This window comes from Condylura cristata, unplaced genomic scaffold (assembly GCF_000260355.1).
Source record: "Condylura cristata isolate star-nosed mole 26May11 unplaced genomic scaffold, ConCri1.0 scaffold00015, whole genome shotgun sequence".
Classification (NCBI taxonomy): domain Eukaryota; kingdom Metazoa; phylum Chordata; class Mammalia; order Eulipotyphla; family Talpidae; genus Condylura; species Condylura cristata.
In genome coordinates this window covers 24,785,529-24,812,076 of record NW_004567116.1, presented here as the reverse complement: position 1 = coordinate 24,812,076, position 26,548 = coordinate 24,785,529, and the positions used below count along the sequence as shown (strand labels likewise).

Sequence of the window (26,548 nt, the reverse complement as noted above, 5' to 3'; positions counted from 1 at the left end):
AACACTCATGCAGATGGAGGCTACTGATATGTGAAACATCATCATGCCACTTCCAGTTTCATTTTAAAGGCCATAAGTATACCTTTTTAAAACAAAAACAAAACTACTTCACCATCCTAAGGAGGGACATAAATCATGTATTTTTATTACCTCAAAAGACCACCGGAAGATGAGCTCTAATATTTCAAAGGTGACAAGCAATCTATACGAATGAATCACAATTTAAGCCCCATTATGCTTGAGCTGTTAGATACTGCAGTGGAGTTTATAAATGTTTCTCTCACAATATTTAATAATAAAAAAGCCAGGCATTTTTGTCACTAACTTCTAATCCTGTAGGAGACACTTGATGGCCTTAAACAGCTTTAACAGGAACTGTCACTGGCTGGTCCAGCTGGAAACAGAAGGATGCCACTAGTTGTGGGCCCTTTGCCACAAGCACTTAACATGTAAAAATGGTAGGACTGAATTTAAGAGAAGACAAGGCAGCTGCGATGCTTCATATGTCTTTGCCTTTTCTTTTTTTAAATAATGTTTATTTTTACATCATTTTATGCCCTTTTCCATCTCAGTTGTAATCCTTGTGGGCTTCCCATCACCAAATCACCCACGTGCAGTCACCACATTCCAATGCATTGATCCCCTACCCCACCCCCATTTTTGATCCCATTCCCCACTGCACCCTGTAAAATGTCTCTGGTTATAAATGTTCATTATTATTACCACCCCCCCCATCCTTTATGTTCCTGCTCTGAGTGTATTTTTCTTTTTCTTTCTGGCTTATTTCATTGAGCATGATTCCCTTCCAGCTCCATCCACGTTGCTGTAAAAGGCATGAGTTTATCTTTTTTTTGATTGCTGAGTAATATTCCATTGTGTATATGTACCACATCTTTTTAATCCAGTCTTCAACTTTTGGGCATTTGGGTTGATTCCATGTCTCTCTTATTGTAAATAAAGCAGCAGTAAACATGGGGGTGCAGGTGCAGGTGTCTTTTTGAATGGTTTTGCTTTTTTTTTTTTTTTTTAACAGAGAACATTATTCCTGAACAGACATCCTGAAGAACGTTGGACAAAGACATAGACTTGGGAGCTCTATTTGCTTCTGTAACAAGGTGGTTTCCAGGGAGAGGGGAGATTCCAGGTTCCTTGTGTTACCTATGTATGAAATGGTGTTGCTGAGGAGGGAGGAGAGAAGCTGGAGAGGAGACTGGGGTAGGAAGGAAGCAGGACAGAGAGTCAGAAGGAACCTGCAGGAGGCACATGGAGCAGGGACATGTGAAGAAGCTGCACTGTTTGTTTGTTTCTGGACTGGTTAAACAGACATGCCTAACAGACCTGTGGGGAAGGTAACGATGGCAGTTTTATCTTGAATTTGCTCCTGTTTCAGATACACTGGGCCCTTTCTGCCCCTTTCTTTGGGTCCCCTCCCCACCAAAAGGTGCCTTAGGCTGTGGTAGGCCTCAGTGGCCCTACTTTGGGCCAAACCTGTTTGATTGCACATTTACCAATGCGGGGATGGGCCACTTCAGGTGTCTGATCTGGACAATATATTCTTTGTGTTTTCTTTATTGTGCACTAATTGTATAAAGCTCCTTTTCATTAAAGGTCTGAGTCACTAGAGCGAGTTAGTGTTAAGGCAGCAGATGACAGATCCTCTTTAACTCTGAGCATGGAGAGCTGATCTTTCTTTTGGCAAATATGTTGCCACTCCACTCTTCACACCTATCCTAAAACCATGAAGCTATCAAGTCCTTCCTTTCTTTGATCATGTTGTCTTAAGGGACAAGACAAATGTCCCTTAAGTGAACAAGAGTATGTGTCCAAACACTTTACTTCCTTCCTTCCTCCCCATTATTTTTACCAGGCAGTACTTTTTATATCAAATATTTTCAAGGTGGAGATAAGCAACAAAGATAAGGTTGTGACAGCTTAATTTTCTGGTTACAGTTATCAACTTTTCTGCTTTATTTTGATGGACAGATTTTCTGGCCTGGTTCCAGGAAATTGTTAAGTAGCCTTAGCTGAAATTACCAGTGCTGCGAATAGTAAATCAAATCTCCTCAAAGATATCCAAGCAGAACAGTGGGGTGGATGGCGTAGAGTACTGGGTCACAAGAGCAAACGTTGGATAAATCCTTGTGAGAAATTTTCATCTCATGGTTTTCTTTCTTTTTAAACCATCCCTTTGCAGAGTTTGTTAAGAAATCAAGTCCTTAAGTTCCTAAGAAACTACAAAATGATTTGAATATTTGATTCAAAATAAACTTGTTAATCCAGCTAATTCATTGCAGTTTTCTCAGCCATTATACAGAAGCCTACATGAAATGAGTCAGGAGGTCCTTTCTAGGTAGAGCTGACAAGAGTCCATAACAGGGAGACATCATTGTAGATACTAGACTGGTTGGCAGCTGTGACCTGTGGGCTGAAGATTGAATTACCTCTCAGGCAAGCCCTGACTAGTTTCTCATCTTAAAGAATAAAGGAAGATCCCAGCAGAATGAGGTGGACTTACTCAGTGTGACGATATCCCTTTGAGGAAAACACCAATGTGAGTTAGTCCTCAGCTTGTCCTGCTTGCTCTATTCTATTCACTGCATGAGAATGATGTTTTAAAAACAGAAATTGGGTTGTGTCACTGCCTTGAATAAGAGCAGACTCCTTCTCCTGACCTCCAGGGCCCGGTGGCATCGGGCCTCATTTATCTTTCCAATTTTGCTTCAGGTGGGCAAGTCTCTTCTTTAATTAATTCTCGTGAAGTGCACTTCTCTGTCTGTTATGTTACTCTTCTCTCCAGGCCTCATATGAAGCATCATGTTTCACTTATATTCCAGGCCTCATATGAAGCATCATGTCCATAGAGACTTGTTCTCCAATCCTTTCAGGCTAATTGGTCTCATTCTTGCTGGAACATAGAAGTGACATTATTTAAGCATTTTGCTTTCATGGAAGCATGGGTATCTTGAAAGTCCAGGTGTTTCAGAAAGGGGTAATGATTAGGCTGTCACCTGCTGCTGAGTAGAAATAGATAAAAAAAAAAAAGACAAAAAACCGGGCCTTCCATGGTGGCGCAGCGGGTTAAAGCACAACACTGAGAAACTAAAACTACTTCCACATGGGTTCGATTCCCGCCTGCCCGGGAGGTGACCACATGGCGTGGCAGACCTCTCCTGACCCGCCCGCTGCTCCCCTCAGCAGTGTACTTCTTCGATCTGCCTGTTCTGCTCCCTACTCTGTCTCTGGTGAAGCCTCTCGCTGCCCTGAGCCTCTGGCCTGTACCCCAGTTCTGTATGAACAAATAAATAAATCTTTAAAAACAAAAAAGATAAAAACCTTGATTTGTCAAGCAGCTCATTGATGACATTCACTCGTTAAGTATAACTTAAGGAAAGTGATGGGCCAAAACCTGAATAAAGTTAATTTTAACAGGAATGAATGATGTGGGAGTAGAGATAAACACAATCCTACTTTTTGAGATATTCTGTCATAAAGAGAAGAAAAAAAAGCAACAGTTGCTCCATGGAGACTTGGTATCATGAGAGTCTGTTTAACAATGGAAGGCACTGCAATGTTTGTATGCTGTTGAGAGTAATTCAATATGAGCAAAAAGTAGGTAACAGAAGAGAGTAGTTCATTGCAGGAGCAAAATCCCACAGAGGCAAGAGAATTTGAGTCCCACTCTAAGAATGCAGGAGTCATCTTTACAAGAAGAAAGAAGTGAAGAGATAAAGGAAGAGGTGGAGATTCAAGTAGTTTTTACTTTGTCAGTGAATGAGAAGAGAGAATAATAGTTGAGAATTAGAATTGAGAAGAGGTACCGAACATTGAAAGGGGGAATAGAAGGCATTAAACAGTCATTTTGGGGTAAGGGAGAGTATCAGGGCATCTGAGGAGTCACTTGTGATTTGTGGTCACAAAATGTATAGTTAGAGAAGTCCATAGACTTGTTTTCTTACTTTGTTCAGATATTTGGGACACATACAAAGTTACTGGAAAGTGAGGTATAAACAAAGAATAATTGTTAGGTAAGTAAAGGTTTAAAAGATGGAAATTAAAAGTGTGAGGAAAGAGGCAATGAGATGCCATGGAATGGTAGCTATTAGGGCGAGGAGGACATGAAGAGAGAGGAGATAGTCAAAATGGACTGGGCATTTGTTGGACACTATGCCTAATCATTACCCCTTTCTGAAACACCTGGACTTTCAAGATACCCATTCTTCCATGAAAGAAAAATGCTTAAATAATGTCAGGAACCAATGTGTTAAATAGTTGAAATGTCCTATTTGCCAAAGAGGTCTGAATTTTATCTAATATTTATGAGCAGCATTTATTATATCTGAGATTTCTTGGTGAGTCCCCTGTGTGCCCTCACTTGATGTGATCTTACATAGTTATGTTTCTGTTCCCCATTTATTTTATTATGCAGTGTATTGTATCATTTTTGGAAGCATATAATGTTTGCAGGTGAACGTGCTATTGGTTGCTTAGTTATTACACTACTTCCTAGTGTTTTTTTTTTTTTTTTTTTTGTTCTCCTGTTAGGAAGTTTCAGTAATGAGGAGTCTCCCTTTACGACCTCAACTACTCCACAATAACTTTTATTTATAGACTGACAGATTTTTAGCACTGAGAGAATTCTGATATTATTTCAGGGTTGTTTAGTAGGAAATAAATCCAACCTACTTTTATTTTTAAAACAGAGATAAGTGAGTTTTCTAGTAACTCAATATAGCTGTTGTTTCTATATATGAAGGATATTAGGAATTTAATGATTTTCTTCATATATTTTCAGTATTTAATTATAATTCTGAAAGCTAGTTTCATGAAGGAAGTCCTAGAGAGTAAGAGATGGATTTCTGAGTTAGAATGTTAAGTGTCGTATATTCTAACTGGGTGAATTTGTGCCATATATTTAACTTTGGTAAGTCCCAATTTTCTACACTTTAAAATGGAGTTAGTGTTTCCCTCCACTTGTATTATTTTATGTGGGTTAATTTAAATAATTAACTTAAAGATTAAAAAGCAGTAGGCTCAAAACTGACTCTGATGCAAAGTAACAAAAGTTCTGGATCAGACTGGTTAAATGCAAGTCATAGGCTAATGGCCAGCAGAACCAGAACTTGAGCTCACATTTTCTATCATGGACCCCCAGTCTTTGCTTATATCCCTCCCTTTCCTGGTAATTACATGTGCAATATCAGAAAAATGAACAAAAACTCAGTTTTAAAAACATAAACTCCAGAAAAAGACCAAATTCTGTGCCAAGGGCTGTAGTTTATTTTAATTCTTGTCATACTCTTTTTCCAAGAAGTCATTTGATGCTTCGACCTTCATTCCAAAGAGAATAAGATCTTTTTGTTGAGTCAGTTCACTCTTCTATTACATGGGATGGATCTACAGGTCAAGGGATGAAAGGAATTAATTTGCATCAGACTTGAGCTGCTGTCTGTATTCAGAGTACAAGACAGGAGAAATTGGCTGCACCATCATTTTGTAACAGATGGATTAAGGCATGTCTTAGAAAGACACACACAAGCAGAGTGGGTTTATATTCCCTTGATCTCTCTGATAAAAACTATACCATGTACAGTGGACACCTGATAAATATTAATTGGTATCAGTGCACTGGATAGAGAACTCCTTGATTTGGGACATGTAGATCAAGCCTCTTCCTTGTTAAGACATTAACAGCCTATTCAGTCTTCTTACTCATTGGATCCTGTGTCTTACCATGGATCCTTCTAGACATACTTTCAACTCAATATATCATCTGATGTCCTAACTGAATTTGCACTGGTTTAATGCATCTTGCTTTATTTCTTCCCTTGGCATCAATGGACATTTATCTCTTTAAATTTTATTCAGAGATGTTTACACTGAGTTTTAATCATTTGATTAACCCTGATGATGCTTTTTTTTCTCTCCTTCAGATATCGATGAGTGTGCAGCTAAGATGCACTACTGTCACGCCAATACTGTGTGTGTCAACCTGCCTGGGGTCTATCGCTGTGACTGTATTCCAGGATACATCCGGGTGGATGATTTCTCTTGCACAGGTGAGCTTTAAACATACTTTAAACATTAAAACATTTAAACATTCTTTTAAACAACATTCAACATTCTTCTGCACCGTATCTGTGTTGTTACATTTAACTTCAAGAGCCTAAATACTCATTTGACCTACCAAATCTTTCTATTGCATTGTTTTACTCCAACCTTGTGAGAATTAATCAGAAAAACATTTTATCTGCATATTTTATTTCCCTTCCCAGTGTCTGTATTTTTGTGTCTGAATCCATGGTCATATGATTTAAAATTGAAGCTCCAGTTGCCTATAGTAACACCAAGGTTGTTAGAGACATCAATTCCCAAAATAGAAACGTTTTAAACTATTTTCTTCCCATCACCAGACATGCTTTTGTATGTAAGAAAGTGTACAGATGGTCTCTAACTTACAGTATCTTGAATTATGAAATTAGAACACTATAATGGTGTGAAAGCCATTCTCATGCAATAGAAACTATACTTTGAATTTTGATCTATTCCGAGACTAGTGGTCTGTGGTCTGATTATTCTTATAACCCAGGGTAGCAATAGTGAGTTAATGCCACATGATCATAAGGGAAGACAACAGAGAGTCTATAGAAAGGTCTTCAAATTAAGCACAATATTCAACAAGCAACATGAGGTAGTTGATGCTTCATTATAAAGTAGACTGCCAACATAGTTTGTCCAACATAGACTAATGGAAGTGTTCTGAGTGTTTCTGGTCAGTTAGGCTAGTGATGCCGTTCACTCGGTTACATAAAATATTCTTATGATGTTTTTGACTCCTGGTGGGAATTTATTCATCAACTCTATTGTAAGTTGAGGCGAATCTGTATTTTCCCCCTTTGGAAAAGATGTGAATTAAATTTAAAGTGGGAGCTAAAATACCTGGTTGGCAGGGATTGGTTATATAGGAGCAGGTGGAGACTTTGGATTGATGTAATTTATTGTCATTTCCCCTCTTTTTCTTCCTTGTTTTGCTGGGGTCTCAGTACTAAACTGGAACTCCAGGGACTATGGTTAGTACCCCTATGTGAGCAGTGCTGCTTTGTGGACATTTGGTTGGGTACCATTTTACCTCCAATCATGTAAGTAGAAACACGAACAATTGGCTAAAGGTTGTAGAAGATCCTGAGTCTGTTTTATCTTGGGTCAAATGTCTTTAAATGATCCATGTGGAACCTATGAAAAAGGAGCTCCTTGAATAAAACAGTTTAGTCATGTTTTACCTTTCCCCCTGACTCCATCTTTCTCTTTGTCCTAGTGATATTGTAATATTAAAAACTGCATTCTTTACTCAAAAAATATTGCCACTCTTCCTGTCTTTTATGTTGAGTGACCTTTACAGAACTTCAAAAAGTGACATTTAAGAAACATTTTTGTATGCCCAAATACCTTTGCCTTTGATTACTGAATATTTAGGTGGCTATTCTTCAGCTAACATGCTGGTCATACCACATTGGTGCTGAGTTTCTTGATTTTTACAAAAGACTAAATCTAATTTCTCTATCTTACATAAGTTATAACTAAAATTCCTAGAGGAAAAAAAAAGAGTTGCTGCAAATATAGCATGCTGAGATGTAAATATTTTAAGAGGACAAAACACTTTTGGACCTGTAACCAAACACAATCTATAAATCAGTAATGTTGTAGATGACTGTTGTTCTATTCTTGGTGGTAAATTTAAGTCTTGACTTATTTTAAACCTAAGATTAGGGCACAGCCTGCTTCCTTTCCTCCTGTTTAATGATGTATTCATTCTATATCCCCTCCCTCAATCTTATGACTTAGTAGCTTCTCTAGATCAACAATTACTAAATTTTTATCCACTTTTATCTTTCCACTGAGCTTCTAAATCTTAGTCACCTTGATATCTTTCCATAGTAGATAAGTAATAGACTCTCCATATTAACGTTACAAGACAGAACTCATGGGTTCCTTCCCTTCCTGCAAACTGCCACCTCTTCTATTTTCCCCTTCTCATCAAAGGAAAGCATCATCTACTCAGGTTGTCAAGGGGGAAAAAAAAAAAAAAACCTGCTAGAGGTTTTATTTGATTTCTTTTTTCTCCACTGCCTCCCTCTCAGTGTATATACTGGTCATGTGGACTCTATACCCTGTCTTGATTTTGTCCATATTCTTTGCTTCCATCCCTCTAGGCTTCTGTGATGATCACCATGCTGGATATTTTGCTCTAGTTCACTGCCATTCTCACACATTTTAGAGCAAATGTTGCAGAGCACAATTTTACACAGCTGCTTAAAACTCTTATGTACTCTCCTTAATATGGAATGTCAAATTCATACTCATTTTCATATTAACTCTATGCAGTTTTTATCTATTCTATCTCTCTGACTTTGTAACATTTCTGTCCTCGTCCATTAGGAGGTAGCCACTCTGACCCTTGACCTTTACTCCTTTCCACAAGTTTCTTATGTCATAGGACCTTTGCACGATCTGCTGTTCCTATGTAGAATACTTTATCTCTTGAAGGTTGCATCAATGACTTTCCAATTGTATCTCATAATCAGAGAAAGCTCTGAGAGGTCTTAATATTATTAATCACCTATTTTTTCTTATGTCCTGTCACCTAATTTTAATCATTTGACTATCACTATCTGGAATTTTATGATTTATAAATGATTTTGGAAACACTGTCTTTCCATTAGAATGCAAGTACAGACAGAAGGAACCTTTTTTTTACTGTCCTGTCTTGGCTACTTAGAACATAGCCTACCACAGAATACTAATATTTATTACATGGAGTGAATAAAACTGTTAAGTGTTTATTTTGCTATCTCATTTATAAAATATGGCTTATGTCTGAATAGTTAGAAGTTACTCTGGCCATCAATAAGAATTTTTGAAAAATGTTTATTTGGTCACTGTAGCAGTCAAAATAGGATGTTCTTCAGTAACAAATAATCCTAGATGCAAACAACTTAAAATTACAAGATTTCATTTTTTGCTCATGCAATATATCTATCAATACTGAACAGGAGCATTCCTCTCATGTCATAATGACTTTGTATATAAGCTGATGTGAACATTACTAGTCACCAGTATGGAAAAAAGAGAGTCTGGTGGGTCTTGATCAACCATTAGTTGTTCTAACTAGGAATGGTATCTCATACTCCCTCTCACGACCCACTGATTAGAACTAGTCACCAGTAACTGTAAGGGGGGGGGGGATGTGATTCTACCATGTGATGAGAAATCTAGTGGACTAGAAATATTTAGTGAATGCTGCTGATGAATATTAGAATGATAGCCACTTAATAATGTATCAAATTCATACTTAATAGGTGTCACAAAATTTCCTTTGACATAAGGAGTTTTGATAAAAAGAACATTTTTCCAGCAGTAGTTCATACTGTGATGTGGAAAATAGCCTTAAAAACAATTACAATATAAAGCATGTTGTCCTGAATGACATTGTGGACATACAAACAGAATGCATTAAGTTTCTGATTCCTAGGATTGAGTGTTTGAAATGATTCTTGTGATCCAAGAGTGGATTTTTAGATTATATTGAGTCATGTAAGCCTGTAGTGAGGAGATTGCATTAGGATTTTGCAGTGGGCAATTATGGATGGGAATGAAGAGAGTTAAGAGACAAATATTTCCTTTTAGGCTATATTCAAGAACCTCCATTAGACACTCATAAGTAGGTTGAATCTCTGACATGTAGCTTGGTCTCCTGAAAATAAACTTGTTAGACCAGTTGTGTCCTTGGCTCACCATGAGAAAGTACATCCCTACCTCTAACCTGTCATTTGTTTATCATCAAAGAAAGCTTCCTTCCCCAAGTGGTTACTTGCTTTACTAACAAGTGAGGGATATAACTGATGTCTACCCTGTAAGGTATCTTTTCAGAAGTTTTATTTTCAGTAGACATTTTGTTGACAGAAATTGATAAACCTGAAAGCACCCTTTGTCTGTCCTGAGTTCCTGATAACAGCATTTCTGGTTGACATTCCTTATTTCCAAATAGCATTCTAGTCTCTGTCCCAAATCATTTAGCATTTTCTTTCACCTTTCATTTGACTTTCCAAGAAAGTTGGGGTCATTTTATTCATTCTTCTGTGCCTTTAATCTGACACTAATATTTTAGAAGTGAAGTCATCTTGAAGAAATTCCACTCAACTCGAATTAGTGAGGCAACAGTTAGATGCTGTATTAGCTTTGGTGATACATTAATTTGAGTGATTCATTTAGTCATTTATTTATTATTTCATTCATATATCCACTATAGATTAGTATCTGTCATAAACATTAGGAATTGGTCTTAAGTTATTAGAAAATAAGTGATTTTAATGACAGATGTCCTCTATGTCATCTGTGTTCAGAGCTCATGGTTAGAGGCAACATCTTCAAATGAGAAAACTCAAATACTCTTTTATTATATATAAAAAAAAGTCCCATTGTTTTCCATATCAGTCCCTTTTTAAAGCCTTAGTAGAGATCAAGTAAATATTGGGTGTTTAACCCCCTGTGGTAATTGGTGTTTGACAAGCTCTAAAGAAGCAATCTTAAAATAGGCTTTTCTAATTCTATACTGCTAACAACATCCATTCAGAAAACTTTCCCCTGAGATAAAGAGTTTGATACTACTGGAGAAAGCCAAAACAATGCACACAAACAAAAAATCTTATCTCATGGGGTAATAAGATTCTGATAATTCAGTAGTGGGAATAGTTATATAGAACTTAAAATTGCACTATAAACTAATCATTATCCCTGCTGGCTGGGAATTCGCTGGCATGAACAAGTGTTACATGTAAGGCTTAGTATTTTGCTAGGAAATGCTTCTTTGGTCTTGGAAAGGGTAAAATCTGAAGCATTTGACCTTTGACACTTAGGGAGTTTGTCATTGGAATTTGTAACTGAGTGTAAAACAATTTTTCTTCTTAAAGAGATCTCTTAGTTGTCTTTGTTCTTCTATGAATTTTGAAACAGGCGTCCACAAATTGAAGTTTGAGGGGTGGCTTCTTTTTTTCTTACACCCTACACTTTGATTTTTGGAATGGTCAACCTGCTTGATTTACTGGTATTTCACTTTCACTTTTCCCCAGTTAAACTCTCCATGTTTAGGTTCTTTGATAAGATATTATCATTAGCTACTCAGGCAGCTTTAAAGGAGAATAGCCATGATTTACGAGAAAAGCATGCAGCAATAAGACAGGTACTTGACAGTAATGGGTAAGCATTCATTTTTATGCCAAAAACTCCCCATAAAGGTAAGAAATAAAGGGAGCAAGTGAGATAACAAATATCCCATGTGATTTCCATTACTTTGCTAAAAGGATTTTTATTTTCTTGATAAAGGTATGGAAGGAAGACTTGAAAGAAGTAGATATTCGAAATGCTTCAAGTAAGCTTATTTATAGTTAGATATAATAGTCTATTAGTTTAATGGCTTAAATTAAGTACCATATAATGAAAAGATGTTTAGCAACAGTTTCAAAGACTTAGGAGTAAAAAGTGAGCTGTTAGAAATTTTAAACTAGTTCTCTAGTTAATACTTTCTAAGGTTGATGAAACAGAAAATTTTCAAATATGAGATACTTGATATTTTCCCTTTGAGCAATGCCCTGTGTAATGGAGTCAAAAATAGAACATTCTGCAACTTGACAGAGCTCAGTGTTTAATTTTCCAGTGTTTGTCTGTCTCTTACTGGTATTTAGCAATTGCTTGCTTTGGGCATGCTAATTCTTGTTTACTTTTGGCTATCTGATAGCATTAAAGGGACACCTTACTCATTCCATAGCTCTTAGTTTCAAAATAGGTGATAAAGCTAAGAGAATGGAATTCTATTCAAGAGCCTGTAGACTTTCATGTTAGAGAAGTCTGCTGTATTAAAAACCTTCTTGGGCTCTGTAAACTAATTCCAGTGTTGTTTTCTTTGTACCACCAAGAAATACTCTGTATATCAGTGGGGTGTCCTACAGTTCAACTTTGAGTATTCAGTTCAAAATTGCCCCCGCTTCCCCACTTCAGATCCAGTTCCAAGGCCAGGGTTTTCTCCTGTGCTTCTGACTTACCAGCTACATCCCTCTCCTTGAGTTCTATTGATTCTCCAGAGTGAGTTAGAAACCCCAGAGAACATGTTATCTATTGGATTACTAATTTATTGTTAAAGGGTGTGATAAAGGATATAGATGAAAATCCAGATGAAGGGATGCGGTGTTTCTGCTCACCTCCCTCTTTGCCACTCTCCCGCATCATCTGTGTTCACCACCTGGGGCCCCTGTGGATCCTGTTCTTTGGGATTTTTAAAGGTGGTTTCAGTACATACGCATGACTGATAAAATAGTTGGCCATTGGTGAATTAGCTCAGTCTTTTGCTCCTGTCACTTCTTTCAGCACTCTGTGGGTCTGACAGGTCCAGTCTTTTAGTTACAAGGTTGGTTCTCTAGCAACTTGCTCCATCCATAGATGAGATCCATCTATCACCCCAGTAATAAAAACAATAGTATTGTGTCATTAACGTGACAAAAGGGAGCTTTATTTTGTGATTCCTTTGAAATTCTGTTTCACAAGTCATTTGCTAGAAAAAGGATATACCTAACATATGTACTATAAATCACAAGATCATATATGCAAAGCTATAATAGAGATCCAGGAAACTCTTATTCCTGTATTGAATAAGAAGTCAAAGTCATCTACCTGTGGCTATTTAAAATCTAACTTAAAAGTTCTTGAACTTTATGAGGCATTTACCTGTTGTTTTGACATAGTTGACTGTATATTTCCTTCATTTTATTCTCTACATTTAAATAGTTACTTGATGCTGTTATTTCTTCCTTCTCCAGAGGAGGAATGTCACTTTACCCACAGCAGAATGATTCTTTAGGCTGGATTTTTTCAACCCTCACCTCATGGTACAATCACATAGGGCATTAAAAAATAGATTGATGCCTGGGAACCATCCCTTGGAGACTGTGGTTTTTATTTGGTCTGGGATTGTGACTTGGTTTCATTGCTTTTGTTTAAATGTCCAGATGGTTCCACGTTGTGGGCGATGTTGAGAGCCATTGCTCTACTAGAACAGAGAGAGCTAGACTATGGAAAGAATGTCAGGAGGGAATCTGAAGGGAGAATTACTTCCTATACTGCAGACTAGAAAATGGATCGCTTGAATTGGTGGTGGGATTCATGGCATCAGGAAGTAATAGTCGTGGATACTTGAATAGTTCCTGGAGGATGGGCCTGCCTTTGAGGCTGCACTCTGGAATGTTTAAAACACCAGAAAGAGAAAAGCTGTGGAGCATCTCTCTCAGCATGTGTGCCTTTGAGGACAGATCTGGAGTCTCCAATGAATGCAAGAGCCTGAAAGATTAATGGGATATGTCCATAATGACCCTTCTGTTCGATGGGCCAAGGATCAACCTTTGTTCTCTGCCAAATTCTTGTTCATTTATCGATAGATTATTCTAGGCCATGACACTCCTTGATGGGAGCAGGAAACTCTCCAATGATTGAGAAAATGTAGCTTTCCCCCTCCATTTTGCAACAAAGAACCCCCTGCTAGACTTAAAAATTATGGAATTAAACTCTGTCCATTCTTTGTTTGATCTTTCCCCCACCTCTTCCTTGTAATTAATCATTAGCTTGCTCCAACTGCAGTCCCAAGAACTTGGAAAACAATCATTTTGGCATTCCTACTAAAAATTTGGTATCACTCTAAGGTTGATAATGGCATCAGAAACAGAAATCTGCTGATTGTTGAGAAAACAGCCTGATGGAAAAGTCAAACGCCTTGACTCATGTCATTTATACTGCCCTGTTCCTCCTCTGTCTCGCATTTTTCTTCCCTTAAATAATCAAAGCATCCCTGTCATTTAGGGATCCAGCTTCTTTAGGGTGCTAACCATATTGCTAACTTCCTTCGTGGCCACCTTGTGTAATACACTATTTTCTGTAAAGACATTGCTATGGTTTAGAAACTAACTTTTGGGCATGGTTTGTTTGCTTGCTCCAACATCTCTACTAACCCCATAGCCCAGAAAAATAGAAACTCAGAATCACTTAACTGAATTTAAGAAATCATAGAAAGTTATAGAACTTGCCATGTCCATGCTTAGGATGGGGCTTTCTATCCATGGAGAAATAAGCAGTAAACAGATGGAGAAAACAGGGAAAATTAAGAGGTGCCTTTAACCAGGGGCTATAGATGGAAAATTGGTGAGAACTTCGGTTTTCTAGAAAAAATTTTGTTTTCTGCACTTAGTAATGGAAAAGACAAAGATCAAATATTATTGCCATCATCATAGTGTTAAAACAATTTTAGGGCTTATTGAACAAAATTTGTCTAAGGGGTAATATCAAGGCCATTTCTCTTAAGGTTTTGTAATGAACATAAGGGTGAAGGATTGTCCAGTGTTTGGCTGCTTTGTCAGTTATTTTTTATTCCAGCATCTATTGTGAAGGATCTGAACCACACTGGCTGCTGTGGAACAGTCAGGATGAATGATGGCTCTTATCCCCAGGGTGTTTGTGCACATACTTATTATGTATTGTGTTGCCCTTGACCCAAATTCATCATAAAAGGCTGGTTAATATTTCTGTACACTCTATTGTTGGAGTTGTACATTTAGAACCACAATTAAGCTTTCATACAAAGGCTTTTGATTAAGGGTGCTGTAGCACTAGGGACTCTGAAGAGGTTAGTCTTCTACCCACTTCTATCCGTATTTGGGTCAACACAGCGAGTGGACATTTCTGGTAAGCTAGCTTTCCAACTTGAGGCCTTGAATAGTGCATGTGCATGGCCATTTTTTATACTTCTCTAAGAGCTAGATACGTGTCTCTGGATTATATTTTCTTTAAGGTAACTGAGAATATATGTTATGTGTTCTTGGGCTAATATGAAAAACCTAAATTCTCTTGGTAAGCATGCAATGTCTACATTAGTGTATGAATTGTACTGGTTATAAACCACTTAATTTATGAGTTATAAAACCACTTTTAAGTTCTATTTTTTTCATCCATATCCCATATATATCTACACCAACTTGTTGAAGGATAAAGTAAGGCAACATAGGTATATTAGTTCAGATATTTTTAGCTGACAGAATTTTAAAAATCTGACTTGATTGACTTAAATAATATATTTATTCTTAACATAACAAAAATCTTTTCTAATTTCAAATTCAAATATACTCTAAATTATAATTTCTAATTATTAAGTGCACTCTAATTTACAGTCATTTTATTCAGATGCTCTATGATACCATTACTGACACAGATTGATTCCAACCTTTTTCTTTGTTGTCTTTAGAATAATAGTTAGAACCTGGTCTTGTTCCAGTGAAAGTATCAAGGTAGTTAAAGAAACTCCAAGCATCATTTCCTTCAAAGTCAGAAGGGAAAATAGGATTCCCTTCCCAGAGACCTTTCATTAAAATACCAAGTGTAACATTATCAGAAATTCATTCCCCACCCCCAGGTTTGTTTTCATTTGTCAAAACTATTTAACACACCTATTCATAAAATTTATTTTAGACAGGAAAATACTATTACCTTGGATCAAGATTTATTTCAAGTCTGGGGCAGGACCTCACTTCTTTAATAATATTTAGTTTACTTAGATCTGGACAAATTTTGAATTCTATTACCAAGGAAAGAAGGGGTGTGTGTGTATGTGTGTGTGTTGTGTAAATGTGCATGTGTCTGCATGTGTTTGTGTGTTTATATTCACAATTATATAAGCAACTGACAGCATCTGTTAGAATATAGTCAAATCTTTGAAAGCATTTTCTCAAGCTTTCAAGCTTAGGAGTAATTAAAGTAAGTAATTATGCTAATTATACTAAATTTTTGTGCACGACTTTTTGTATATAGCTATATAGACAGACATTATAGATTTATATATATATACATACACATATATATGTGTATGTATATATACATATATATGTGTATGTATATATATATATGTGTGTATATATATATATGACTACTTTTCTAATTCTGTGATTCTGTAAGATATGGCTCCTGACCTCTAAGAGATAATGGTCTCTTTGGGGGACATAAAATCTACATTTAAGAAGAATAATTTTATAGGACATATAACTGAGTTCTGAGTTGTGAGGTATGGGCCATAAATGCTTGGGTAAGTGTTGGGGGAAAGGAGAACATTAATTCCTGGATGATACAGGGAATGTACTTCACAAAGAAGGTGGCTGAGGAAATTGGAATTTGATGTTGGGTGGAAGATGGTTTAAAAGAAATGAAAAGTAATATAGTACCTGGAGCTTGAGAAATAGATCCTTCTTTGTGCTATTGACCTGCAATGTGACCAGGAAGTGGTGTGTGTATAAGTGATAAAACGGGGCTCTGAGTTATATCCACCTAATCCTGTCCCAGCCAACTCAGGGCATCTCTTAGCAATGTCAGCTTGAATCACTTTCCTTTTAGAATCTTGCAGGGGTAAATAAGGTAACATTTGTAAAGATAAGAGGTGAGCACAGAGAAAATGGACAATAACTATTGTCATTGTTATCTCAATTTTATTGTTTTAGTTGATGTAACATTGGTTTATACAGTTGAGAAGTATGGTGTCACACCTATTCAGACTTAGGCTGCCATGCCTCACCCTCCACCAACACACCAGAGTCCTCTCCACAGGCCATTGGTCCACTCCATACTTTGTACTCCATTCCCCTTCCCCACTACAAGCCTCAAATTTGAAGTTGTATTTCTAGGGCTTATTTTGGTTTTCCTTGACCTTTTCTTTCTTTCTTTCTTTTTTAATAATCCACTTATATGTGAAACCATTGGAATTTGCTTTTACCTTCTCATTTCTTAATTAGCAGCTCCCCCTCCACTTCTCTCCGGGCTGTTACAATTGGAAAGATTTTGTCTATTTTATGAAACTGTAAAGTGTTCTGTTAGGTATATGTATCCCATGTCTGTAATGTATCCCTTGCTCTTTATGTACTTACTTGCTTCCATCACTGAATAATTGCAAATAGTGCTGCAGAGAACTAGGAGTGCATCTATCCCTTTGAATTGGCCCTTTGCATTCTTTGGTTTGATGAATGGACTTAGTGGATCCTTGACAGTAGGTCTACTTTTCATATTTTGAGGACCCTCCTTACTGTTCTGCATTGACACCACCCCAGCCTGCGCACCCATCAGTTGTAGACATGGTCTCTGTTTACCCCACATCCTAACAACTCTTGTCCTGCTCTCTTTGTTTATGCAGCCTTTCCAGGCCTAAATTCTGTATCTCTGGTGATGAGGATGCCTTCTATGCTTCCATTACAGGAAGGGAGACTTCCAGAGAAGAATTCATCTTCTTCCCATGATATAAAAGATGGTCAAAGTGTCCTACTCATTGTAATTATTAAGTAATTGTAATTCAAATAAGCAGCATACCAGAGTGGCATATTTTGGGATGACCTAGTTTGCTTCCTCACAGAAAGGTCCTTAGAGGGATTTTGCAGCACCCAGAGAGAGGTGTAAATAATACAGCAAGTCAAAAATTATATAAAAAGGACTCTCAAATTGTAAAAGGAATATGTGTATGTTGTATTAGCATTAAAAACTCAAGAGAAGAAAATCTATACATAATTTAACCCTATAGAGACAACTTCCATTAACATTTTGAAGTACATCTTCTTACTCAGTTCTTTAAACCCAAATCTGTCTCCTATTACTAGTTAATGTCCCCCCCCCCATTTAACTGACTTCATGAACATTGCCTAAATTGGTGAGATTACTTAAAAATGTAACTGTTTTATGACTACAAAATATTCTCTGCTCTAGAAGCATTATTGTATCTTTTAGTGCATTAGAGTATTAACAGCCAGTTGCCTCTGTCTTCACTTGTCTTTACCATATGCACATGTTTATCCCTGCTCGGTTAGGACAGATGGCAATCATTGTTTTTGCCTCAGTTTGGATGAAGCATGAGTCACAGCGCAAACCAGCCCCAAACAGAAAACTCACATGTTTAGGGGTTCACAGAGAGGAAGGGCAGTTTCTGTGGTGTTATTAAGAAACATCTTGGGGGCAAGTTGGATCCTCAAGAGCTGTGTGATATTGTTTATACTATTTTTTTTATTGAGGTAACAATTTACTATATGTGATTTAGAAATACTGGCTCATACATCGAAGCGCTCATAATAATCCTCTACAATGCGTTGGATTCCCCTCCCCTGTTTGCTTGCCTCGCCCCTGTCACACCCTCTCCCCTCTGGTAACCCCAATTCTATCATCAGCTTTCTACAAACTACAAAGACCCCGTGATCTTAACACCTATCTTGATGATGCAGGAAGCCACTGTCAATGAATTTACTTGGGAATACTTTGTAACCAGGCAGTCCTGCTCCAGTGAATCCCTTGAGCTGCTTGTGAAGTCGGTTTCTCATGTTTTTATTTTCTTATTGCATTCCCTGTCCTTTACATTTTAAAGAGGATTTTCTAGATTGGCTAGATATATTCTCATTATGAAAACTTTTTACTCCTTTAAGAGGTCCATTTAACTTGGTTTCATTTAAAAATGTGCCTTTGATCAAAGGAAGATATTGTTCCTGTTCCTGTCAATCAGTGTGAGAAGGGAGTGAGGGAACAATTCCTGTATCCACCTGTGTGCTTTGTGTGTGTGTGTGTGTGTGTGTGTGTGTGTGTGTGTGTGTCTTAAATGACTATTATGTCACAGCAACCCAGGTCAAGTGCTCACAGTGCAGGGGAGGGATGCCAGTGAAGATACACTTTGCAATGCTTTTCATGGAGCAAAATGTTGAGTTTTGTAGGATAGGCTCTAACAACTCACAGTTGTGGAGTAAAGCCCATGAAGGGCTCTTGAGAGCAGTGCTCTCTGTCTATTTTTAGGATATAGACAATCACAAAGTCACAAAATAGGGCTCCCACATTTCCATGCTCACCTCTCAAAGCTGCAGGAGTTTGGAATGTATGGTTTCACTATTTGGGCATAATGTATTTCGTTTCATCTCTTTTTTTATCTCTTTTTTCCTTATGAGTCTCTTCTCTTGGATGTGCTCTTACAGCTTTACTCCTTGAATCTTATTTTCTCTCCTTTTTGAATTTTCTTTGTTAATATATGTTGTTATTTGTGGCTGTACCCGAATAAATATATAAATGAGAGGTTGAAAATCAAAAATGACATACAACAATGAACAGATTTGGTAGGAATATGGAGAAATCTGGAACTCTCTGTGCTGTTGGTGAGGATGTAAAATGGCTTAGCTACTTTGGAAAACAGGAGTGTTTTAACATTGCTAAAATGCTTTTAAAATTATATGATCAAGCAATTCCTCTTATGGACACATATACCCAAAATAATTGGAAGCAGGGTTGGAAGAGATAGTTCTATGCCTGTGTTCCTAGCAATATTATTCACAGTATCTACAATGTAGAAACAACCGAAGTGTCACTTGGCAGATGATAAGCAATACGTGGTGAAGAGAGGAAATAGTATACTTCTCAGTCTTAAAAATGAAGGAAAATCTGATATATGCTCTGATGTGGATGAACCACAGACAACATTAGATAAATGAAAAATTCAAATACTGATTCCGCATGTATGAGGTCCCTGCAGTAGTGTGATTCATAGAGACAGAAAATAGCGTGTATTTACCACTGATTGAGGACAATTATTGTTTTATGGGTATTTAGGTTCAGTTTTACAAAATAAAGAGCTCTGGAGATGGATGGTCAGGATGGTTGCACAACACTATGAATTTATTTAATACCAACAGACTGTACACTTAACAATGGAAGCGATGATAAATTTTATGTAATGTGTACTTGATGACAACTTTTAAAAACTGGGAATAATGCTGTATGGATCAGTCTCTTCTTTTGACTAGGTCAATGTTGAGCTAACATTTACTGAAGTTCTCCTTAACATGTATTTGGCACTGACTTGTTTTTCAGCTCAGATAGTGATTTATTCTTTTATTTTATTTACTTATTCACTGAACAAATATCAACTGAAAAAATTACTAATTATCAGGTATTATTCTAGATGTCAGGACTCTATCAGTGACTAAAACATGAAAATTTACTGTCATGGAACTTAGGTTCTAGTTGTATGGAGTCTAGAAATAAGAACTATGGAGAGAAATAAATTGAGGGAAGGTGGATGGATGAGGTAGGTGGACCGTGTTAAAGCTTTAGGGTGAACTAGAAAGTTCTCTCTGATAAGGGACATATAAGTAAAGGCATGAGATAAGTGAGGGAGCAAGCTGTGCTGATCCCTGGAGTAACAGTGTTCCGGTTTTAGGGATAACAGATGGGTAGTTAGTCTTAAGTCATCAGGGTTAGATAAGGCTTGTTAAATTAGTAAACACCAATTATCCTTCTTCAGGCCATCCTGTTCCCTGGTGAAATGAAGTACCAGCTCTTATGGCTGTTACATGCCTCAGAGACTCCTTTCACAGATTCTAGAGCCTTGCTGACTTGCTAAGGATTGAAGATGACAGAAGTCAGGTCACTGGATAAATGGGGAGTTACTATTATTCCTATAAATGGAAAGTGAGCCCCAGTCATTACTAGACAATAACCCTTTTAGAAGAAGAACAGAGCCCCACAAGGACACTTTGAACACAGCATGGCAGAATTCAGTGTTCATGTCCCATTATTGCTAACAAGACCTCCACATTGAATTCTGCAGGGTAAATGTGGCAACTTGAGTCTCGGGGCCAGAAAGTATCTCTAAGCATTGAGGAAGCTGAAAGAACCTGGCCTTTTCCTTTATTTTTTACATCTGTGGGTTTTTCTATTTTTCCCTGCTGCTGATAAATAATTCAGGGAAAAAAAGATTGTTAGAGCCCCGACTTTTTAATGCAGAGGACAAATGCATTATGCAGCTGGTCCCCAAACACATGCAGACTTTTGCACAAAGGTCAGTATTTTGTATTTCTTGCTTGGCAGTATGTTCTTCGGGGCTTTGCGATCAATTGGCTTTGTTCTTGTAGTTGGAATAAAGGTGAGGACTGTTTGCAGGAAATACACAGAGCTAAGGTTGTGTTGTCAAGGACCCTAAGTGTGCTGCTCAGCAGTAGGTGCAGGGTAAAACTAGTGGGCGTTGGTGGGCTGTGCTGCTTCTCGGAAGGAAAGATTATCTGAGAACATTTAATGACATCAGGTAATTGTCTTGAGACCCAAGTGGCCATGGGCTACAGAACCACACTGAGCCTCAGGAATGCGGTGCCTGCTGGCAGAGGAGGATGACGGCGGGATGTCTCAAGTGCGGATGTTTTTCTCCTGCAAACTAAAATATATATGCTTAGCTAAGGATTGTGACCCCTTGTCCACCTTGTAAATGAGTTTGATGAGAGTAATGACATATGCCACGTTTTACATACATCACACACACGTGTGTGTATATATAACACACATGCATAACACACGTGTAATATATGTACAACATATGTGCATGGATACACATGTATGTATATACTATATACATATGCACACATATATACATATATGTATAATGTATGCACACATATATGTACATACATAGGTATTATGTAGATATAATATATAATATATACACATATATATGTATAATATATATTATATATTTAGAAACTGGTTTCTAGAGGTCATAAATATAATTGTTTGACTGATTTGTATTTAGAAACAATGTTATTATCCAGATGATTAGCAGATAATTTGGGTCAACAATGAATGCTGGTAATTAGTTTGCTAGAGGGAATGGGGCAGAGAGGGAACTATTTGGTATTGGTCCCTAGAAAGATTTATTTTAATACAGGCTAACACGGTACATGCCATGGGGAAATTATTTCACCTCTTAGGGTCTCGGATTCATCATCTCTAACGGGAGAATATCAGATTATAAATTGACTCTCTGAGTTCCCATTAAGCTCTTACCTCTTTGAAGTCAAGAGCCATGGCCTTTTATCTCTTTATCCATAGTGAGTGCCACAGAGAGGCACTTTGTTCTTTGCTTAAATGCTCATCTATAATCATTTGGAGCATTGCAGTTGCTTGCAATTTTGTTTGTTCTGTAGACATTTTCTTTTTAAAATTTCCTTTTTGTTTTATATTTAAACCTTTTTAACTGATGTTTCTAAAGAACGTATGAAACATCATTTTGACATACCCTTTCTTTGGTCATGTTTGTTTCACTGAATATTTCATGTAACTTTTACATATTGACTCAGACCATGATGATGTTTTATTAACTGCTATTGACTTGTGACTTGGAATTATCATACAAGTGATCAAAGAGCCTTTCTTTGCGCATCAGGAGATTTCTCTGAAGGAGAACTGGGGGCACAGGTTCAGGATGGACAGCTGGGTTGCCCTTTGAAGTCCTTTTCATGCTGAGTTTTGTAGTTGCTTGTGAACACTTGTTGGCGAATGTCATCCCCCAGCCCACAGCGCTCTCCCTGTTCTTTGTTTAAACTGGCACCCAGAGAGCCTAGGTGCCAACACAGATGCATGTGGTATCATGTTCCTCTTGGGCTGGCCTGTATTGGGGTACAGGAGGGATGAGAAGAACTTTTGGGGGATTGTGAAAAGAGTAGACACTAAATATCAGAAGCTCTGCATTCAAATCTCAGCTTTGATTATTACTACATTTTGACTTTAGAAAAATGCTTTATCAAATTTTCCTCCTTTGTTTGGTTCTGTTTTAACATCTCTGAAAAGTCTATGCTTGTAAATGACTAAGATGGCCACAGCAAAAGCAGTAATTTAGGCTGAGAAGAACTATGAAAGTTACTTTGTATTAGTAGTTAGGAGCTGTGAAACAGGTATTTATTGCTATTGGGACAGTGCAGAGAGACTGGGGAAGGGTGGTCAAGAGTCAAAACGTGGAGAGAGAAAGTCCCAGCACCTGTGTCCACAGGAGACCATGTTCCCACTTCACTGGCCAGGAGAGCTCTGGCGAGGGAGGGAGTCACTTACCAAAAGTTGCTGTGCTTCTTTGTTTCCACGCACATGGTTTTGAAAATTTTAGTTATCACCTGCTTCAATAGCAAATATTTAGTGTTACCTGTGTTGAGGATCACCTTTAAGTGTTGGGGATAAAGTGATGGAAGAGCATCCCTGTGCTCTTATTCAAGACATTTTTAGAGATGCCAGCTTCCTTGGTGTTCAGTTAGGGCATCTGTTCTGTGGTATCGGCAGCCTTTTTGCACAGTTTTGTGTTTCATTTGAGGGCACTGCTCACTGGTACGCCCTGCCATGTCCTTCTCTGCTGCTGACTCATGGGCCTGGCTGCCAGCTGTCTCTTGAGGTTATCTTGCTTTTAGGACAGTTCAACCTGAGTCTCCTCTTAGCTTTTCTTTCTTTCTTTTTTTTTTTTTTTCCATGAATTTCTAAAAGTTGATGTGATCTGATCTAAGGAGAAGGTTGAAGAATGGAGCCCCGTCTCCCAAGGGTCATACTCTTGTATGTCACTACATCTGTGTGTTCATATCTGGAACCCTGAGAAATGGCAGCACCGTCCCCATTAGGTTTCAGTGCAAACTCACCTTTCTTGGCACCTTCCAGTTTCTCAGCTATGCCATCCTTGAGATTTATATTCTGCAACATTTCATGGTGGTCAGTACACTGTTAGGCCCCTTCCAACAGGAAGCAGATCTTCTCATAGTATATGAGATTCAGCCCACTTTTGATGTACTGCATTTTAAGGCTGAAGTCTTTTCTCTATTGTGTTGAATCCAAGTCATATAAGTATCTGATGCGCTGGGAAATATTACTATCTGGGGGCAGAGCATTTAACCAATGCTTCTCTTAACTCAGTGGATATGATCAAGATGGACGTCACTACTGGTAAAAAATCCCAAGCATAGGTGATTGGAAAGGGGCAGTTGGACCAAATAATAAAATTCTAATATTTGAACGTACACAATGAAATGGAAGCAAAAGATGAAGTGATGAATACTCAGTAAAGACTCTTGAGTTCTTGAACTTCAGATCTGTGGCATCTGTGACATGGGTTTGATTTTGACCAATGTACCTCTTTCAGGTTCCAGCCTGTTCAGAGTAAGCAGCTCCTGGTAAAAACATTGAGTATGTCTCACCATATGAGTATGCCCTGGTGAGTTGATTATCGATTAAAATACTGTGGAAGAATGAGCTTCCTAAGAGGAGCAAGATAAGTCAACCATAGCAAGTATGTCTGTATTAAGTTCTCATCTTATAAAAATTGGAATACACAGTCAAGAGGATAGCCCTTCTAGTGCCTCTAAGAAAATCTCATCTGTGAATGTGATATGAGGCTCAGAGCTACTAGAAAACAAAGACTTTGGGAGGTTGTTTTGTTTTATGAAATAGTAATAAATATGTCAGTCTACAAAAATAATTTACTGCATCAGTAGTAATCTTGCAACAAGATCTGCCACTCAAACACCTAGGCTACTGATTGCATCTAGTTTGCAATCATGGGCCGGGATCTATGAGCTCTGGCCTACTCTGAGGGCTGCTGTGACCCTGAGATTGTCTCCCAGGGATTTGAGTTTCTTTCTTGCCACAGAGATATGGAAACACTGCCAACAAAATAGGGGGCATTTTACAATCCAAGATATGAGTGTTGCCCCTTCCTTGTCTCAATCAATCATTTACTGTGTTTTAATATCTACTATTTAGTTCGCCTCACCTAAAATAGTTGCATTCAATCAATAACTCTTACTTTTATTGGCCTAAGATTGGTTCATAACACTGTCCATTACTTAGTGGAATCAATTCCTACCTCCTCAGGTGTATGTCCCCACACCTTACCCACCATCAAAGCATCCATGGTCCTTTCCTCTTGGGCACTGGGACACCTTTGTTCCTTGTTCCTACCCTCATCCCTCTCCCCGTTAGGCAGACTTAATTCTGTAATCATATTTCAAGAGATTGTTTTGCCAGTTCCTTTGTTTTGTTTCTCTGTATGAATGAAATCAATTGGCATATATCTTTATCCTTTTGACTTATTTCACTTACATAATTTTCTTCAATTCTATACATTCAACTGATGAAAGTTATATTCTATTAATAGAAGAAAATTACAATAACCAGTTATTGGACAAAGTCCAATTACATGATTATGGGATGTATGAAGTTTTAGTGATTTGAAGTACCAGAACTAGGTTTACTTCCTGAATGAACCCATATAAATATCTTAATTTCCCGAAAGTTTGATTTCTCATCTTCATATATAATATGTAAAATTTTAGTTTTACAGGGTGGTGTTGAGAAGTAAAAAAATAACATTGAATGCAAACACTCTACCTATCGTATAGTACATGACATGTGCTCAACACATTAGCTGTTCTTGTCATTAATATACCTATTTAAATTATTTTGTTTCCCACTTATTTAACAAGTCATCACAGTACCTCTTAAAGAGGGGGGAGCCCACTGTCACCTTTATTGTTGCCAATAAAATTCAACAAGCACTTTGATAACACTAGCAGTATATTAATCAGATGAGTAAACTATTTGTAGCTTTTATAAAAGTAATCTCTTTGTAGATCGCCTGAATAGTGTGAAGGAAAGAAAATAAGTTTTCATAAGTATGATGGTAATTATACTTATTAGAAATGGGTAGACAGGTCCTATATGTGTTAACTAGTAAAGGATCAAACTAATATCTGGTGCAGCCGAGATATTCAAAAAGGGATGAAAGCAATTGCAGAAGCATTTGTTGATTTACCATCTAAGTGTAGGGCACATGGTGGAGATGGCTCCAGGCTTGGAACCAAAACACATTAATTTGCATCATAGCTCCACAACTGATGTGAGCTGCAGCTGATCATCTTTCCCCATCAAGGTCCATATTTGCAAATACAAACCATGAAGTTAGAAGTACCTGTTATGAGAAATGGTGTGAGAGTTAAGTCAATTACTGAATGTGAAATCTTTAGTAGAAACATAATGCATAGTAATCAACAAATAAAATATGTAAGTACATATTATATAAGACCTGTTCTGTTGCGGTTCTTCAATAAATAATTTACTTTCTTTTACCCTCAGTTACTCTATCTACTTTACTTTGGTTGTGTGGGCTTGAAGTAAAATATTTGAGACACAGCTTTTAACTTTTGAAAATACCAGTTTTTGGTTAACTGAGCTCAGTGTTCCATTTTCATGCCTGAATCCTTATAAATTGTTACCAGTTTCTAACAACTGAACCCCTACTCTGCTGCTGTGGCTAGAATGTGGGTTGTCACTTATCTATATGACCTTGAACAAGACATTTAGAGCTTTATTATCAGCTTGATAGATTTAAGGAGTTGAAAAATAGATCTCGGTGATGTTTGTATCAATTATTAATTTAGCAAATATTTGAGTAACAGCTGTGTACTGGATTATGTTTTTGGTGTTAGATGTATTGCAGGATATAAGACAGACCAAATCAAGGAACTTATATTCTGAACAAGGAAACATTTATTAAAAAAGGAAAACATAACAGCAACACCGTATCTCAGCGAATAGAAAGTATCAGAAAATACACAACAGGGAAAAGAAGACAAACAAATATTCAAGCAAGTCCACAGGGGGA

General features: G+C 37.4%; 1 protein-coding gene across 2 annotated transcripts in view; it reads left to right on the top strand.

Annotated features, from left to right (window-relative positions):
- The window catches only part of NELL1 (NEL-like 1 (chicken)), a 690,112-nt gene that overhangs the window by 337,906 nt on the left and 325,658 nt on the right, over window positions 1–26,548 (top strand). For both annotated transcript variants that reach the window (XM_004682976.2, XM_004682975.2), the window contains exon 13: window positions 5,931–6,056. In XM_004682976.2, coding sequence (XP_004683033.1) covers window positions 5,931–6,056 — 126 coding nt within the window. The remainder of the gene's footprint in view (window positions 1–5,930; window positions 6,057–26,548) is intronic.